The sequence below is a fragment of the Myotis daubentonii genome, chromosome 12 (assembly GCF_963259705.1).
Source record: "Myotis daubentonii chromosome 12, mMyoDau2.1, whole genome shotgun sequence".
Taxonomy (NCBI): domain Eukaryota; kingdom Metazoa; phylum Chordata; class Mammalia; order Chiroptera; family Vespertilionidae; genus Myotis; species Myotis daubentonii.
In genome coordinates, this window is record NC_081851.1 from 59,964,656 (window position 1) to 59,981,818 (window position 17,163).

Sequence of the window (17,163 nt, forward strand, 5' to 3'; positions counted from 1 at the left end):
TCCTTGAGTCTGTGGAGCCTTGATTATTTTCAGCTCAAAATAATGCACATGCCCAAGTGGCACATTTGGGGGCGGCCTGCCCTGAACCCCATCAGCATCTAACAGAGCTAATCCCAAGCCACTCATCTATAGGGAAGCACCATAAATTTATCATTTTTTGGCTTGTTTTATTTATTCCCTCTTCCCATAATATATATATATAGATCAGTCTAGTTCAGCGGTTCTCAACCTGTGGGTCACGACCCCTTTGCGGTCAAACGACCCTTTCACAGGGGTCGCCTAAGACCATCCTGCATATCAGATATTTACATTACGATTCATAACAGTAGCAACATTACAATTATGAAGTAGCAACGAAAATAATTTTATGGTTGGGCCACAACATGAGGAATTGTATTTAAAGGGCCAGAAGGTTGAGAACCACTGGTCTAGTTAGATAACAGTAGAGAGAAAAAATGTCCCAAAAACTATTCAAAAGATATACTAGTATATAGTTAATTACATTGTTATAAAGATATTTCATTTGGACATCTTGTGTCATTTTAAATGGGAGGTTTTTAGAAAAATCATGGGAAATGTTCAAAACATAACTAAGTGAAAAATTATGACACCAAAATTTTATTTATACTATGATACACATATAATAGGGTCCAAATTATGCAATTGTGTATTTTAAAGGCTAAAACAAGTATTTTGTAAATTATATTTTATTGATTTTTTTACAGAGAGGAAGGGAGAAGGATAGAGAGTTAGAAACATCGATGAGAGAGAGACATTGATCAGCTGCCTCCTGCACACTCCCCACTGAGGATGTGCCCGCAACCAAGGTACATGCCCTTGACCGGAATCGAACTTGGGACCTTTGAGTCCGCAGGCCGACGCTCTATCCACTGAGACAAACCCATTAGGGCTAAAACAAGTATTTTTAATGTTAAATGATGATCTCTAGTGGCAGGCTTAGGGGTGAGTTTTTCTTTTTCTTTATTTGTCATATTTTCAACAATGAACAAGTATTACTTTAATAAGCATGAAAAACAATTCAAGAAAAATAAATTATCTGAGAGCAATTCATATTAGTTTAATTGTATTTAGTGAAAAAGAGCCTATGAAATACAAGCTTGCTAATGCAAGCTACTGTTCACTCTGCTAACTTATGATGTTTCACATGAACAAGGGCAGATATCTATTCAAAATCAAGTTTTGGCCCTGGAGGGTGTGGCTTAATTGGTTGAATGTTGTCCTGTGCACCAAAAAGTTGCTGGTTCGATTCCCAATTAAGACAAATGCCCAGGTTTTGGGTTCGGTCCCTGGTCAGGGTGCATATGGAAGGCAACTGATTGAGGTTTCTCTCTCACATCAATCTTTCTCTCTTTCTCTCTCTCTGCTTTACTCTCTCTCTAAAAAAAAATCAGTAAAAACATTTTTTTAAATCAAGTTTTGTCAAGGTTATCAGGAAAAGCAAAAGTTCAAGATACACATTTTGAAAAATTTCATTAAAAAATTCTGTATTACTGATTTCTGATAACCTACCTATGAGTAAATTAGCTTTACCGAAATTTTTTCAGCCTACTCTCTCTTCTCCTTGCTCTCAGTAATAATAATTAAGATAACCATCACTGATTGAGTGCTTTCATGGGCCAGGTCCTGCTCTGTTTTCCCTTATAATCCCCTCAACAGCCTTATGATCCCCTTAACAACCTTAAATTATTCCATTTTTACAGTTGAGGAAACTATGGCATAGATTAATTCACTTGCATGAATTGCTGACGGTTCAACCTCAAGAGTCCCAGTTGTTAACTTGACACAATATTGCTCATGGGTCATACTAGAATAGCTAATATTCATTGAGTGCTTAATATGTGCTAGGCTCTGTGTTGAGCATCTTATATGTATTAGCACACTTACTATTTGCAGCAGTCAAATAAGCGCCATTATTATAACCACTTTACAGAACAGGGGCTTGTGCCTTAGAAAGAATAAGTAACATACACAGGGGCAGGCAATAAATGGCAGGGCAAGAATTGTGCAACCTGAGTTCCTGTCCTAAAGAAGCATTTCAGGAGGTCATGTGACTCCATCACAATTGTGGAACCACCAGAGCCATGGTCATGGTCACAGGTACCTGATTATTCTTAAGAATTATATTATTGCCCTAACCAGTTTTGCTCAGTGGATAGAGTGTCAGCCTGTGGACTGAAAGGTCCCAGGTTCGATTCTAGTCAAGGGTATGTACCTTGGTTGTGGGCACATCCCCAGTAGGGGGTGTGCAGGAGGCAGCTGATTGATGTTTCTCTCTTATCGATGTTTCTAACTCTCTATTTCTCTCCCTTCCTCTCTGTAAAAAGTCAATAAAATATATTTTTTAAAAGGAATGATATTATTTGTAGAAATAAATTAACATTGGAATTGCTTAAAAGATTTCCTGGAGAGCCTCTTACAATGACACCTTCAGGATAAACAAACCTGAGACCAACTTGCCTTTCCAACTCTATACCCCACTGGGTAAGTCTCCAGGAAATATTATTTAATAATCTATAACCATTTTCCTCCATTGTGAAATTCAAAAATAAAATCCAAGCATATTTATAGAAACTATGGTATGAAGACATAAGGATTGATTACTTCATTTAATGTAAAATAGCAATTCAATATTAGACATGGAGTAGAAATGTGAAATATAAAAATCATCATCAATTCACTAGTTATTGATTTCTTTTAGCTATGTTCAAGAAAGTATCTGACAGCCTGTCTTTTAGAATATTTTATATGGATGCATGCAGAGATATTGATTGGCCATTGACTTTTGTGGCTAGGGAGAAAGAGAGGGAAGAAAGGAAAACAGAAATAATATGAATTTTTAAAAAAAAAAACTAAGAAAGCTGGCTCTATTTCTTGGAGTTCTATTTTTAAACTGGCCTCTTTTCAGCATATTCTAGCTGCTATCCTGTAACATTTGAGAAGTGAAATCTTCCCATTGTTTTCCAGAGAAACTCTTCATTTTTAACAATGAGTCTTGACAGAGTTGTTAAGACCAAAGGAGAAATAATCTTTGGAGAGAGTCTAGGGGCAACCCAAAAATGTTTAAAATGTTCAAGATGAAGCAAACATTTGAAAAGGATGGAAAACCAACAGTTTCTTTGAAATTCAGCAGTATCAATTTCACTTAATTCCAGATTCTTAAAAAGGGTGGTGGCAAATTGGGAATTTATCTGAAGTTCCTACGACTGAACCAAAATGTTTATGTGTTCAGTTTATAGAATAGAGGCTCGATGCCACAGAGTACTCTTAACATTATCCCTAGCTTTGAGGAATTTAATAAAACAACTTTTACTGGAGAATTTGGACTTGAGAGAATTTTACACTCCCTTTAAGGAGTACAGTGATGATCTCAGATTACAGATAAATATGTAGTCCTAACAAATTAAGGAATCAGTTTGAAGATGATGAGAATCCTCTATCATTTTGCTAAAAAGTGCCTCTATTGTCCATGGAATTTGCACAATACTAATATTAATAAACATTTTTTTTAAATCTAGACCAAGATCTATTTTGGTGTATTTCATCATGGTGCCCAATGCTTTATTTTTCACTAAGTTAACAAACTGTCTCAGCATGCACATTTAGGTAACAAGACCCAAGATTATCACTTTCCCATGAAAAGTTATGACTGAAATTTATGGACAGTGGAAGAGTGAGGCAGCAGTTAAGTATAAATTTTATAAATCATAAAATTACGGTCGCTTTTTAATATATCCGTATCATTTTATCTTAATAAACTTTGCTCATGTGACTTTCACATTAGGCATAATGGGATAGAGCCTTGGGTGGTATTAGAATTTCCAGCATATTATTTGTTGGAACAATAATTCTAGGATCTGTGTGATGTCTCTTTCAACTAGCATGTCTTCTAGTACAAGACGATAAGTCATAAGTTTTGAGACTAAAGCTGGTCATTGGTTGCTAAAAGGAGGGAGACCAAAAAAAGAATTTGTATCTATTTTGCACTGGAAAAAAAATGAATTAATTACCATTCCGTTTCCAAAGTAAACAGAGAAAATAAAATAGGGCAAGGTTTTATGGGAACCCCACCACTACTCCAGTGCTCTGTGAAACTCCCCTGGTTTCCCTGGAGAACAGCAGGATTTAAGCTGTTCCCGCCTCTTGCCCTGCTTGAAGCAATGATTTCAATTACCACTTGATAATGCAAAGAGATCAGTGCACAGATGATAAGGCCTCCTGGAGAATGACTTTGGTTTAGCTACTTTAGCAACTCTCCTCTGTGGAGTTTATTTAAATTACAGAATAGCACCATTCAGGCTGGTCAGGCTCTGCTCCCTAACAGGAGCTCCAGGGAAAGTATGACTCCAGTCCCCTCTGTGTGTCTAGCTGATGTGGTGAGAGGGAGGGAACCTGGCAGAGCTGGGGCAGAAAAGCTGAACAGTAGTTTCATGCCCCTTGCTTCGTTGAGTTTAAGCCTCTATACTGGATACCCCGTTATATGGGATGTGATCCAAGCTACATATGAGAGTGAATTTGAGGGTATGGCCTGTCACTCCATCACATATTTTCTGTCTCCACCTCCACCATCTACCAACTGCCCCTTTGGTTACTGGGTGAACAGGCAAGTAAGGACTACAAAGTAAACCACTCCTTTTCAATGAATAATAACTGTTTCTAACATTTTATAGTTATAGTCCTTTGCAAAAATTATTTTGCATGCATTATATCATATGATCTTTGAAACCATCCGTGAAGTTTTATTTTTCACACTTGATGAATGATGACACCCATTATTTGATCATCACAACACTGTGAACATCCAAATCACTGTGAAATGAATTTGATTCTCCCCATTGAATAGACAGTAACGTCGATGTTTAGGAAGATGCCAGAACTGGCCAAAACACCTCAGCTAGACAGTGGCAGAGCCAAGTTAGGAGCTCAAGACACCAGAGTCCCAGTTTGACATTTCAACAAAGGAAACATCAGATTCAAGTCATGATTCATTTCCTTTTCCATGACCAATGAGCACAGAACCTAGAACAAATTCCCAGACAAATCCATGCCCAAAGTCTCTCACCAATCATCTAAAAATGGTGTGAAATATTGTTAGAAATAATATGAAAAGCAGCCCATCTTATCCTATTTGGAATGTTAATTGGACAGGGGAGTCGATTTGGGTCACTATGGAAACTGACTAGAATACATGCAAGGCTTTTCGCTGACTGCCCCTTTGTTTCCCTAACTCCAAACCACCAAGCGACTCACCAAATCAGTTTGTGAAGAGAATAAGAAGCTTTAAATGGTCCAGGAATTTAAACCAAATGACGCAAAGCAACCCATGGCAAGCCTATCTTTCCTTGCAAGTGGTGACAAATCAATGCCAACCAGGGTGCTGGGTAATGCCCACCGTAGAGAGAGCAGTTGATGCAAGAGCAGCAGGCATAACCTACAATTATAGCCCTTTCCTTTCCTTTTAAAATAAATTCTGTGAAGGAAATGCTGCCTCTGACATTGTCATAAGATTCTATACTTTGGGAAAAAGAAACCAGCCAAGGAAGCCAGGCCTGAGGTAACAGCCCTCAGAAGTGCTTAGCATGTCAAAGCATATCCATGGCTCTGGACCCTGGAGGGGGCAGGGAGCATTCTGAGGGAACCTGAGGGGAGGGCTGGATTGAGCTGCAGTAGAGCTGACAGACACAGCAATGGCACTTAGCTTTGATGTCCTTGTTTTTTTACTGTCTTCTGGCATGCGACACCCTGATTTCTGTCTGACAGGACCAGCAAAATTTGAAATTCCTTATTGAAAACCCTGAATAGTCTCACAACCTTTTCTTACCCAAAGAGACTGCCTTTTAAAAAACTAGGATTTATCCTGAAATTTGTTCTTTATTTTTAAGTACTAGCTTTATTAAGATACTAGTGGCCCGGTGCATGAAATTTGGTAGGGTCCCTAGGCGTGGCTGGAGATTAGGGCCAATTGGGGCCTTACGGCTGCCGGCCAGGGCCTTCCTTCCCCTAGCTTCTGGCTGCTGGCTGGGGCCTTCCTTCATTCCTCGTCGCCCCCTGTGTTCCACGCCACCCACTGGTGGTCAGCACACATCATAGCAAGCGATCAAACTCCCGGTCAGTCGAACTCCTGAGGGGACAATTTGCATATTAGCCTTTTATTATGGTGTAACAACCAGTCACTATGACATGCACTGACCACCAGGGGGAATCAGTTAAACACAGGAGCTGCCCCCAGCCTGCAGGCCCCAGACCAGCCAAGGCGGATGCCAGTGGGGGCCCTGGATCACCCTGCTGGTCACCCTGCAAAGGGAGGCGACCGCAGCAGCAGTGAGGGGTGGGGCTGGCGGGCGAGCAGGCTGACACCACCCTCCAATCATCCCACCGGTTTCCCCACAGATCAGCCCTGATCACTAGGTAGGCCTAGGGACCCTACCCATGTACAAATTTCATGCATCGGATAATTAACATACCATAGAATTCACCCGAAAATATGCAACCCAGTGGGGTTTTAGTGTATTCTCAGAATTGTGCAACCATCACTACAATCAACTTTAGAATATTTTTAACACCCCAAAATGAAATCCCATTTCCCATTAGCAGTCAACCCTATTAATTCCCCAACCCTCAGCTCTAGGCAACCATTGAGCTACTTTCTGTCTCTATGGATTTGCCTATTCTGGACTTTTCATATAAATGGAATTAGACAATATGTGAAATTTTGTGTCTGGCTTCTTTAACGTAGCATTCTGTTTTTAAGGTTCATCCATGTTATAGTGTCAGGAGGAAAAATAATTTTCCCTCTACCCTTCAGAGTTCTTGGCTGAGACAATGTGATAAAAATTGAATTAACAAGACCAAAACAAATTAACATGTATACTTCATGTGCATATGGGAGATACTTGGGGAAAAAAATGTGTCATTCTCTGAAATGACTTAAATATCTTAACAGGAAAGAGGGATGGGGTATCTGGCCTCTTAAGGAAGAGAAAATGGTTTTGGGGAAAGATGAATAGGCCCCTAGAACCATGGTTGGCAAACTGCGGCTCGCAAGCCACATGCGGCTCTTTGGCCCCTTGAGTATGGCTCTTCCTAAGCCTTAGGAGTACCCTAAGTTAATAACAATATATCTACCTATATAGTTTAAGTTTAAAAAATTTGGCTCTCAAAAGAAATTTCAATCGTTGTGCTGTTGATATTTGGCTCTGTTGACTAATGAGTTTGCCTACCACTGCCCTAGAAGAATAGATGAGACATATGACAGTTTGTGACAAAGTTTGCCTGGATCTGGTATGGACTTCTAGTCTCCTCTCCTGTGATAAGAGTTAATCTTCCCTGGCTGATGGAACTCCTGAGAGGGGATTTTATAACAGTGGAGTTCCTTTTGGAGGTTCTGTCTTTAGGCAGATAAGGGGAAGTTCAGAGAAAGCCTTTTCTTGCATCAGCTGTTTTTCAAGTGCCTATAGCTCAAAATAAATATACTGAGATGGCATAGTCTGGGGTAGCGTATTATACTGTCCTTCAGTAGCATGTATCAGAATCTCATTCCTCTTTATTGCTGAATAATATTCTATCATATGGACATATCACATTTTGTTTATCTGTTATCAGTTGATGGACATTTAGGTTGTTTCCCCCTTTTGGCTGTTTTGAATAATGCTGCTATGAACATTCATGTACGAGAGTTTGTGTGAACATATGTTTTTAAATCTCTTCGGTATATACCTGGAAGTGGAATTGCTGGGTTATATGGTAACTCTATTTTTCAACTCTTGAGAAACTGCTAGACTTTCCCAAAGCTATTGTACCATTTTACATTCCCACCAGCAATTCTTCCACATTCTCTACATCACTTGCTACTATCTGCCTTTTTGACTCTGGCTACCCTAATGGGTACAGATTGATATCTCATTGTGGATTTGACTTGCATTTCCCTGATGACTAATGATGTTAAGCATCTTTCCATGTCCTTGTTAGCCATATGTTTATCTTCCTTGGAAAAGCATCTGTTCAGATTCTTTGCCAGTGTTTTAGTTGATTTATTTGTCTTTTTGAGTCATAGGAGTTTACCTTGAAGCTTTTAACATCAGGTGTACTGGGGATTAAGTTTGAAACTTGCCTTACCTGATGACATCATTCTGTGGTCAGAGAAGTTACCAGATCTTCTTCCTTTGTATGCGGTCAGCCCTGAGTCACTTCTCTCTTGAGTCTGAGTGCGGTGGGAAAAGTTTCCACTTCCCTGGACATGGCCTTTCACTGACATGGCTCAGAGGCTCTCTGAGAGGGGGAAGGTATATGGCATTGCTGTCTTCTGTGGCCATTGAAACCCTTAGTGTTTTCAGTCTCCAAATAGAACCTCACTTGTGTGAAATCCTCTCACCAGAGTTCCTATCACTCTGTTATGAAGGAAATCCCTCTGTATGAATGTGAAGTCTGTTGCCTGAATGCCATAGGTAGTTTTCTCACCTGTTGTCTGCAGAGACCAGTATTTCCTAAGAGAAGAAACAAAATCTTTAAGTGTTCTATATAATCCTGAGAAGAGCATCAGTGAAGGACAAACCAGTATTTCTCCTATGTTTCAGCCTAGATTGCTAATTTAGTTTTGACATCCTCACACTCTACCTATTCTTTATTTAATACATTCTTTTAAACATCAGGCCATATATCCTGGCTCTCCATTAGCCAGTCTCCTGGCTTCATATTACAATCACCTGGAAAACTTTTAAAAACTATATTCATGTTGGGGCCCCACAACCAAAAAGTTTGATTTCACTGATCTGGCATTTACAGATTTCAAAGTGCCACTCGTGATTCTAATATGCAAATGGTTCCAAAACCTAAGCCCAACTATTACCAGCCTCTTAATTCATTTTCTCACGTAAGAACCCACTGCCCTCTCCAGGGAAGCACTTCTCAGACTTTAACAGGCACAGGCATCATCCCGGGATCTGGTTTAACAGGCACAGGCATCATCCCGGAATCTGGTTAAAATGCAGAGCTGATTTGGTGGCTGTGGGGTGGGCCCTGAGATTCTGGAATTCTAACAAGCCACCTGCTCAAAGCCTCAGAGTTGGTGAGCCTAACAGGACCTTTATCTCTTCAAGGATTTAACTCTTTAAGACTGCCATCATGGAATCTAGCGTGTGCTATCCTCCGTTTAAAAATAGAATTGAAAATCTATCGTGGTCCATTCAGGCAGTCTTTGTTAACATAACGGTAGAACGATAAACCTCCATATTAATTTAAAATAATGATCCAGTTCCTTTAAAATGGCCATAAAAACACTGCACAGCTGAATGAGTAGGTGACCTGTGGGCCACATAATGGAAAGCTATTGGTCTCTGGAGCCAGCCACAGGCGTCTCACTTTGTAATCTTGGAAATCACTTAATTTCTGAGCCACTGTTTCCTCCATCAATTTCAAGTAGTAGAAGGTATTTCTAGGGGTGTTAGAAAGACGGATGAAATCAGAAATGCAAAGCGCCCATCAGTCCATGGACCTCTGAGTATGCCTAAAGAGAGGCTGAATCTTAAAAATAAAATAAAATTTAAAAGAGCCATTGCAGTCTCTAAATATGTGAATTTTCACTAAAATGTTTTGCATGAGGGTTTAGAAAGATTCTCTTCTGCTTAATCCTCCAACTCGTCTTTTTCTCACTTCTGCCAACATTAAGGTCAATCTTGGGGAAAAGAAACCACCGAAGGACAAATTGAAGCTGAAACTGGAAAAAAAAATTAAAAGATTGCTGCAACTTTAGCTTAATGAGAGACCACAACATATTTTGAAAAGATTTTTCTTTGTTAGTCAACACAAATAAAACCACCTCTTTCCCTCTCGCCACCTGCCTGAGTTACCACTCGATGGAAGAAAGCCTAGATAGAATGTTTTAAGGTGCTTAGGTCTTTTGAGACCCATCAGGTAAAAGAGAGGTTGAGAAGTAGAGTGTAGATATTGGTTTACTATCATCAAAGGAAAGGCACTGCAAAAATAAAAATTAGAAAATGACCTGTATGTTTCCACTAAATAACTTGATCTTTCTTAACCAAATTCTTTTCTACCCCAGAAATGGAACCAAAAAATATTTCCATTAAAATTCTGGCCACAACAAGAAAGTACTTACTGTATTGTAACTGACTTGCTAGTTTCCAGAAAACATAATTTTTTATACTACACACTGTTCACCTTCAGAGATATATTTAAAAAAAAAAATCAAGTCAGAAGTTTTTCTTCCCTTTATCATAGTAATTAGGAAAAAGTATTCTATGTGTTCCTTACCAGTGTGATAAGAATGCAAGAATTGTCTTTGGTTGAAGCGCTGTCTTCCTCACTGGTCTAGTCTTGTTTAGATTAACCTTTCAGTTTAAAAAAATAGCAAACACTATCTGACTACTTCCTATTGGTTCACAGAACAAAAGAAAAGACAAGGTGAATCTGTGTTCTCAGGGAGGGTTCCTGTGACAGTGCAAAAGCCCTGTGCAGATGGGATTGGTGTGGCAATGCAGGCACATTAATAGGTCCCTGCAGACCTCGCGGGTGCTTAGATTTGTTCCTCCACTGCAGCACTGTGAGGAACAAAGGGGTGGAACAGAGGCGTGCTTCTGCTCTTTACCAAGACGGTGTAATGGAGTCTTCACTAAATCAGCCCCTCTCAGCTAACTTCCCCTGTGACGGAAGAAGGGGTGGCAGTTTCTTTTGTACATTAGTCTTGGAAAGTGAGCAAAAGACATCCCTGTAAAATATATGTGACTTTATTTTACCTTTGCTATCCTTGCTGAGGGAAGAAATAGTTCTGTTCTGAAGCCAAAGGTGGACATTACCTATCCCTTTTGATGTTTGCCTGCCTCGAGGACTAATTCATAAGGACTGGCTTCATCCTGCCTCTTTAAATTGATTGGCATGTCCTTTAATAATCACTTCAATTAATCGCTTTACTGTGCAAGTAGAAAAAAAATCAATATAAAATGTAATGGTTCCTCCTGCCAGGGGCCCTATTGATTGTGTAACTAATGATTTTGAAATGATATGCCATTATGCAAATCCCATCTGTTTTAGGGACCTTTGCCAGGCAGCCACAGAGGAACTGTGTTCTTTTGCTTCATCTTTGATTTTCCAGTGTCACAGTTATCAAATACTGAAATAATTTTTAAGGATTATGACCCTAGTGAATAGTGATGCTGTAATGATAAATTGTAAGTGCTTATTTTATTATACAAATTGTGTGGGTCCCTATATCTCTCACACTCATCAGCTACTCAGTCTATCCCAAACCAAATAATGTCCATGCCATTAAGGCTGTGTGGCTGTATAAATGCATTGTTTTAAAAACGTTAGTCAGAAATGTTTTGGCCAGTGTTACTGAAAAAAAATAATAAAAAACCAAACACACAACATATTTTCAAAGACAAGTGTATAGGAGCTCTGAGTAAGGTGTAATACATGAAAACTAACATTAATTTTCAGAGTCATCAAGGCTTATGGGAAGTTGAGTTTGCATAATATTAGCATTTGCCCCACCTGCCTGTCAGTTACTCACAACCAGAAGACCACAAGGCCAGAAGCACTAAAGCAGCGGTTCTCAACCTGTGGGTCGAGACCCCTTTGGCGGTCGAACGACCCTTTCACAGGGGTCGCCTAAGACCATCCTGCATATCAGATATTTACATTACGATTCATAACAGTAGCAACACTACGGTTATGAAGTCGCAACGAAAATAATGTTATGGTCGGGTCACCACATGAGGAACTGTATTTAAAGGGCCAGGAGGTTGAGAACCACTGCAAAGGATGGGTTACAGGAAGAATTCTTAACGAAATGCCTTGGTATGTCAGTGGGTTGGAAAGTAGGGTAAATGGTGTATTCTGTGAAAGTTGAAACTCAGCTTTGGGAGGGATGGGAATAGCTGTAACATCATAATTCCTCACCCCTCACTTTTCAAGACAGCTGTGGAAAGGCTTCAGCTCCCTCTTTGGAAAGACAAAGCATGAGCAACTTCCCTTGTCATCTTGGTAGGGAATCTGACTAACCTGAGTAGAGTTTAATTCTAGGGCATTGGGTGGGGTAAAATAAAGGACTTTATCTTTTCTTTTGCGGTGCTTTTATACATTTATTATTTCCATAAAATCTGATATTGATAATATTATGTTTGGGAAATACAGTAAAGTACCAAGAAGACAAAAATATAAGCCATAAGCCTAACACTCAGAGATAAGCTCTGTTAAAATTTTGATGTGATTGATTGATTTGTTCTAAAGGGGGATTTCCATAGCACAGCCCAGATGGTTCTACAGTTAAGGCATTGACTAAATAAATATATTTTTCTTTTCTTACTATTGTGGTCCGTGTTCTTCTGCTTTTTCTTTTCATGATGAAGATAAACTTGCTAGTAGTGAGTGCTCTGTTTTGCCTGAAATAACTCTGTGGCCCCCGCCAGGGGAGCTGCGCCTTGGGTGACCCTCTCTGATCTTTCAGAACTATCCCATGCTCATTCTCTAAGGAAAAATTCACAGTTCAGAAGTTTCTCAATTGCTGTTTGACTGGAAGTGCAGCTCATTAACCTGCTTTCCTCTTCTTTATGTGCCTTCTCTTCTCTCTCCTCTTGCCCTTGTTCGTCAATTTCTATTCTTCTCTGTTTCAGCAAAACAATATCAGTCAAGGTAATTGATGATGAGGAGTATGAGAAAAACAAGACCTTCTTCCTTGAGATTGGAGAGCCCCGCCTGGTGGAGATGAGTGAGAAGAAAGGTGGGGGAGCTGCTCCAGGGCTGAGCCCAACAGCTTCTGCTGGCCGGTGCCACCCTGGATGCCTGTACTCTTCAGAACATGATTACAACACACATATCCCTCCCCCTATGTAACAGGGCATAGATCTCGGGCCTGCCTGGAGCTCCATTGGCCAGTTTTGGCCACTCTGCCTGTTATAAGTTTGAGCTATTAATTTTCAATGCAGTCCATCAAGCTTCCATTTCTGGGAGAGTTGAAGCAGTCGCTTGCTATGCCAAAATGAAGCCAACTTTCTGATTTCTCTTCCTAATTCAGGGTACCTCCTGACTGCCCATTGGAGCAGGAAGAATTTGTGAACGTGACAAATTAGCAAAGAAAACAATGGGAGCCAGCTGAGAGCACCCAAGATGCCCTTTTACATACTTCAGGAGGTCCATGTGTTGCCATTTCTCCCTCCATAACATCACCGTTAACATTCGGCCTGGTGAACACCTAGCATGAGCGTGTGACTCCAACCATTTGTTTTGCCTTTGTCTTGTGTTCCCACAGGAAGATCATTACCATTAGACTATTTGACCGTGAGGAATATGAGAAAGAGTGCAAATTCTCCCTTGTGCTTGAGGAACCAATATGGATAAGAAGAGGAATGAAAGGTGTGAGAGTATACAAAGACGTACCAGCGAGAAATTGTACTCTTCTCTCTCCGTGTCTCCCTACTCTCACACTTAACTTTCTCCTCTTCCTCGGCTTCCAAGTACTATACTTCATTTCCTTTGAAGCTTTAGCAGTTTCATTTTCCTTCCCTAACAAGTGCACCAAGCTCTGCCCCCATTTTCTTCAGGAAATGCCAACTAACCTTGACCAAAACCAGATTTAATCAATGCTGGAAGAGATTTCTGTCACTCAGAAATGATTATATAAATTATAAAAGCATGATTCATGTGTTTAGTTTTTCACTGTTCAGGGGTCATTTTCAAATGTGGTTCCAACTATTAAATCTCCCCTAAAATGTTAGTGATAAAGACTACTTAATACCTGTTAGCAGTGGTAAATCTGTCTAATGGCAACGAATGGGAAATTTCAAAAGAATTAAATAACTCGGTTTCTTCAGAGGACCAGGTTTCAAAAAAATATTTAATAAAATATCTTAAAGAGTAGTGGCATCAATATTCTAGTGCTCTTTGGGCATGCTATTTTTATATGATCAAATATGACATTTAAAAGGGACCATATGTATGAAACCATAATCATATAAATTTTCTTTAAGTAGGAAGGAAATGGTCCTTCAGTAAGAATTTAGCCCTTGCTTAAGGCCTACCCAGTCTTATGCTCCAAAACCTTTCTTTCTTTATAGGATTGACAAATTTTAACATGTATAGTAAAGAGAAAAGAGTAAGCAGCCATATCCTCAGAATAATTTTTTTGGTTAATTTGTACTTATACATGTAGAAAATATTTGAATAAAGAAATCAATTAATTTCTTTGTTCTCTTCGACCTTATATCTATTTTATGTGGCCTATATTTGATAAGAAAGGGCAAGAATTTTATATCAGCTTTAAAGAAATGTTTTTCTGAATTATTGAGGACTTCCTATAATTATCATCTAATAGTGGCTATTTAAAAAGGAGTCCTATTCATTGAATTATATGTATAAATTTAGCATACTGCATATTAATTGCATAGAAACAATTGGTTAGATAGACCACTTTGAAAAAGTTTACACTTTTACATGTAAAAAATGAAATATGTAGGACTAATTTTTATATAGACCCAACATTTGGGTTAATTGAACTAATCCCACATTTGTAAGAACTTGTGGTCCTCAGAGTCCTTCAGAAAAAAAAAAGTTTATGTTCCTGACTGAATCACATTCAAAATGGTAACAGAAGCCTTTGGAATAAGGGGAGGAAGAAACCACTGGGGAGCCATTTTAATTCAGCCTATTTAATATGTTCCATGGACAGCAGGCGGAAGGAAAAGACACTTTAGAAAATTGTGCTGATTTCTTACAAAGATGGGATCAAAAAATGCCTCATTAACATACAGGAAGAAGCACTTACTTCTCAATGAATTCCTCCCTAAAGGGAGCGCATCTTAGATAAAGTTTTTTCCATTGTCATTTCAATAAAATATGCCCTCATGTAAAAGCAAATTAAAATTCCTTAATAGCACTATCTAGTTTTTCACCCGCCAAGTAGATTCTTATTACTATAAATAAAATTACTGACTTGTTTTAGAAAGTATCTTCTAATGCCACTACCATTAGAAGGAAAACTGGGCCTGAAAAACTAATTGTAACATCGCCATCTACTACTCCGGAAGTCATTTATTTGATACTTTCATCCAGATAGCTTTCAACAAAATGAAGTGCTTCAGTATAGTCTGGGTTTAAAACACATAACTTGAAAGACAAATTATGTATGCTCCCCCTACACACACACTCACACACACATGCACACACACACACACACACACACAACGCCATGTGGTTTTTCCATGGAATTAGGTGTCCACAGAAGCATTCTGGCTTGTCCAATTACAATGTGCAGAAGTCATAGGTAAGGATAGAAAAATAAGCACTAATTCCTGGGATTTGAGTTTTGAGGACTTAAAAAACTAAGCATTCATTGATGGCCAAAATATCATGCAAATAGAACCTACAGAGAGAGAACGTTATCTTGAGCCAAAGTGTCCTTTCAAAAAGGGTGGCCAAAATGAAATTTCCTAAGATGTTTTATCGATTTTCATTGAATGAAAGGTATTAATGCCTGAGATTCTGCATGATTTAAGACTTTCATATGTTGAATTAACTAACTCCCAGGCAATATTTCAGGAAAAGACTCACTCAAATAAAGTTTAGGATTAACTTCATAAAATGTGTCTACTATCATTGGTAAACTAGATATATACACTTTGTATAAGCATAGATAGTAGAAATGTTTGACTAAATGTCAAGCAATAATATATAGAATGAAATATATATACATATATATTGGTCAATCACACACATTTGCAGAAATTCGTGTTGGGATTATGTAGAAATATTCCCAATGCCACATTTCTTTGGGATGTACTAATTTTTTATCAGTGGCTCCCTACCACTGTCATCAGATCTGCCTGGATTTCTTTCTGCTGATATTCCTCTTGCTTTCATTATTCATCGGGTCTCTTATTCTGTGTTTGTCTTTGTCTGTTTCCTTCACAGCCCTGTTATTGAATGAGCTTGGTAAGCATTTCATTTCTTGCATTTCCTTTCCATTTTTCGAGGTTAATTTCCATTTCTGTCGGGTGATACAATAGCTTTCTGACTTTTATTTGTATTGATTTACTAGTAAGATTGTTGTTTAGGCCCATTGGCCTCATTTTTGTTAAGGTCAGATTTATATTCCAGTTTTAGTTTAACCTTTAGAAAAAAAACAGTGATTTCTTATGCATGCACAGAATTAAATGTGTGCACTAAATCCTATAATCTTAAAAGAATGATTAGTGATTAAGTCATGAACAAATGTTTTCATATTTTTCTTAATTGTAAATATAATTTGGCCAGTTTATATCCCATGGATGGGTCATTGAACAGTCTGATATCACCGATATTTGTTATTTAGAGTGTGACTTAAATAAATTGTAACATTTATTTTTTTTTTCTTTTTTAGGTGGCTTCACAATAACAGGTATGAATTTTTAAAGTCTAATGACATCAAATTTTACTTTTTACTGTCTGTTTTCACCATATATTGTATACATTTTTTAAAAATCATTTGTCATTTTTACTTTCTTTTAATGAAGGAAAATGCCTGTATGGTAAGATAATTTTTTAATGTTCCTCATTTTCTTCAAATATCCTTAAAAACCAAACCAAAGCCTCATCTTATATAACCTGTACATTAATACTTAGCTGTCGCACATGGTGTGTTCTTGCTGATTTTAAACATTCAATGTTTTACACACTAACAACATGTGTGTTGTATTCATTTACACGCAAATTTAAAATATTCTACAATTGTTCACATTTTGACACTGGTCAGTTTACAAATGTTCACATAGCCCTGGTGATGTGCAGTGTCCCCAGCTAGATATTCCAAAATGTACCAGAGTAACTAAGACAAGAAAACATAGGGGTTGACATCTAAGACTTCTCCATGGCCCAAGCTCAGGTACTAATAGTAGCTAATACTCAGTTGGGAGAAGACCCATCCCATCATCCCAGCACACCAATATGGACAAACCCTTCTTTGGGGACTTAATTTTTAGCATTATTAACACTTGTAAATTAATGAATAATATTTCTACCACTTAAAGTGCATTACAAAATGCTCTACAAAAACTGAAAATGCCAGTCAAAACGTATAAAACTCTTAAATTCAGACTGGTACCCAGCCTGTGTGGACCGTGTTGGTTAGCACAACTCTAAAGCTATTTTCTTGTATCTGGA

The 17,163-nt window shown here is 38.5% G+C and overlaps 1 protein-coding gene across 17 annotated transcripts in view; it reads left to right on the top strand.

Annotated features, from left to right (window-relative positions):
* Positions 1-17,163, top strand: part of SLC8A1 (solute carrier family 8 member A1) — a 313,327-nt gene that overhangs the window by 228,607 nt on the left and 67,557 nt on the right. For 7 of the 17 annotated variants that reach the window (XM_059660003.1, XM_059660004.1, XM_059660001.1 and 4 more), the window contains exons 3-5: positions 12,645-12,751; positions 15,937-15,957; positions 16,385-16,402. In XM_059660003.1, coding sequence (XP_059515986.1) covers positions 12,645-12,751; positions 15,937-15,957; positions 16,385-16,402 — 146 coding nt within the window. Of the gene's footprint in view, positions 1-12,644; positions 12,752-13,279; positions 13,384-15,936; positions 15,958-16,384; positions 16,403-17,163 lie in introns of all 17 variants that reach the window. The other 10 variants (XM_059660009.1, XM_059660005.1, XM_059660012.1 and 7 more) reach the window with 3 other exon arrangements.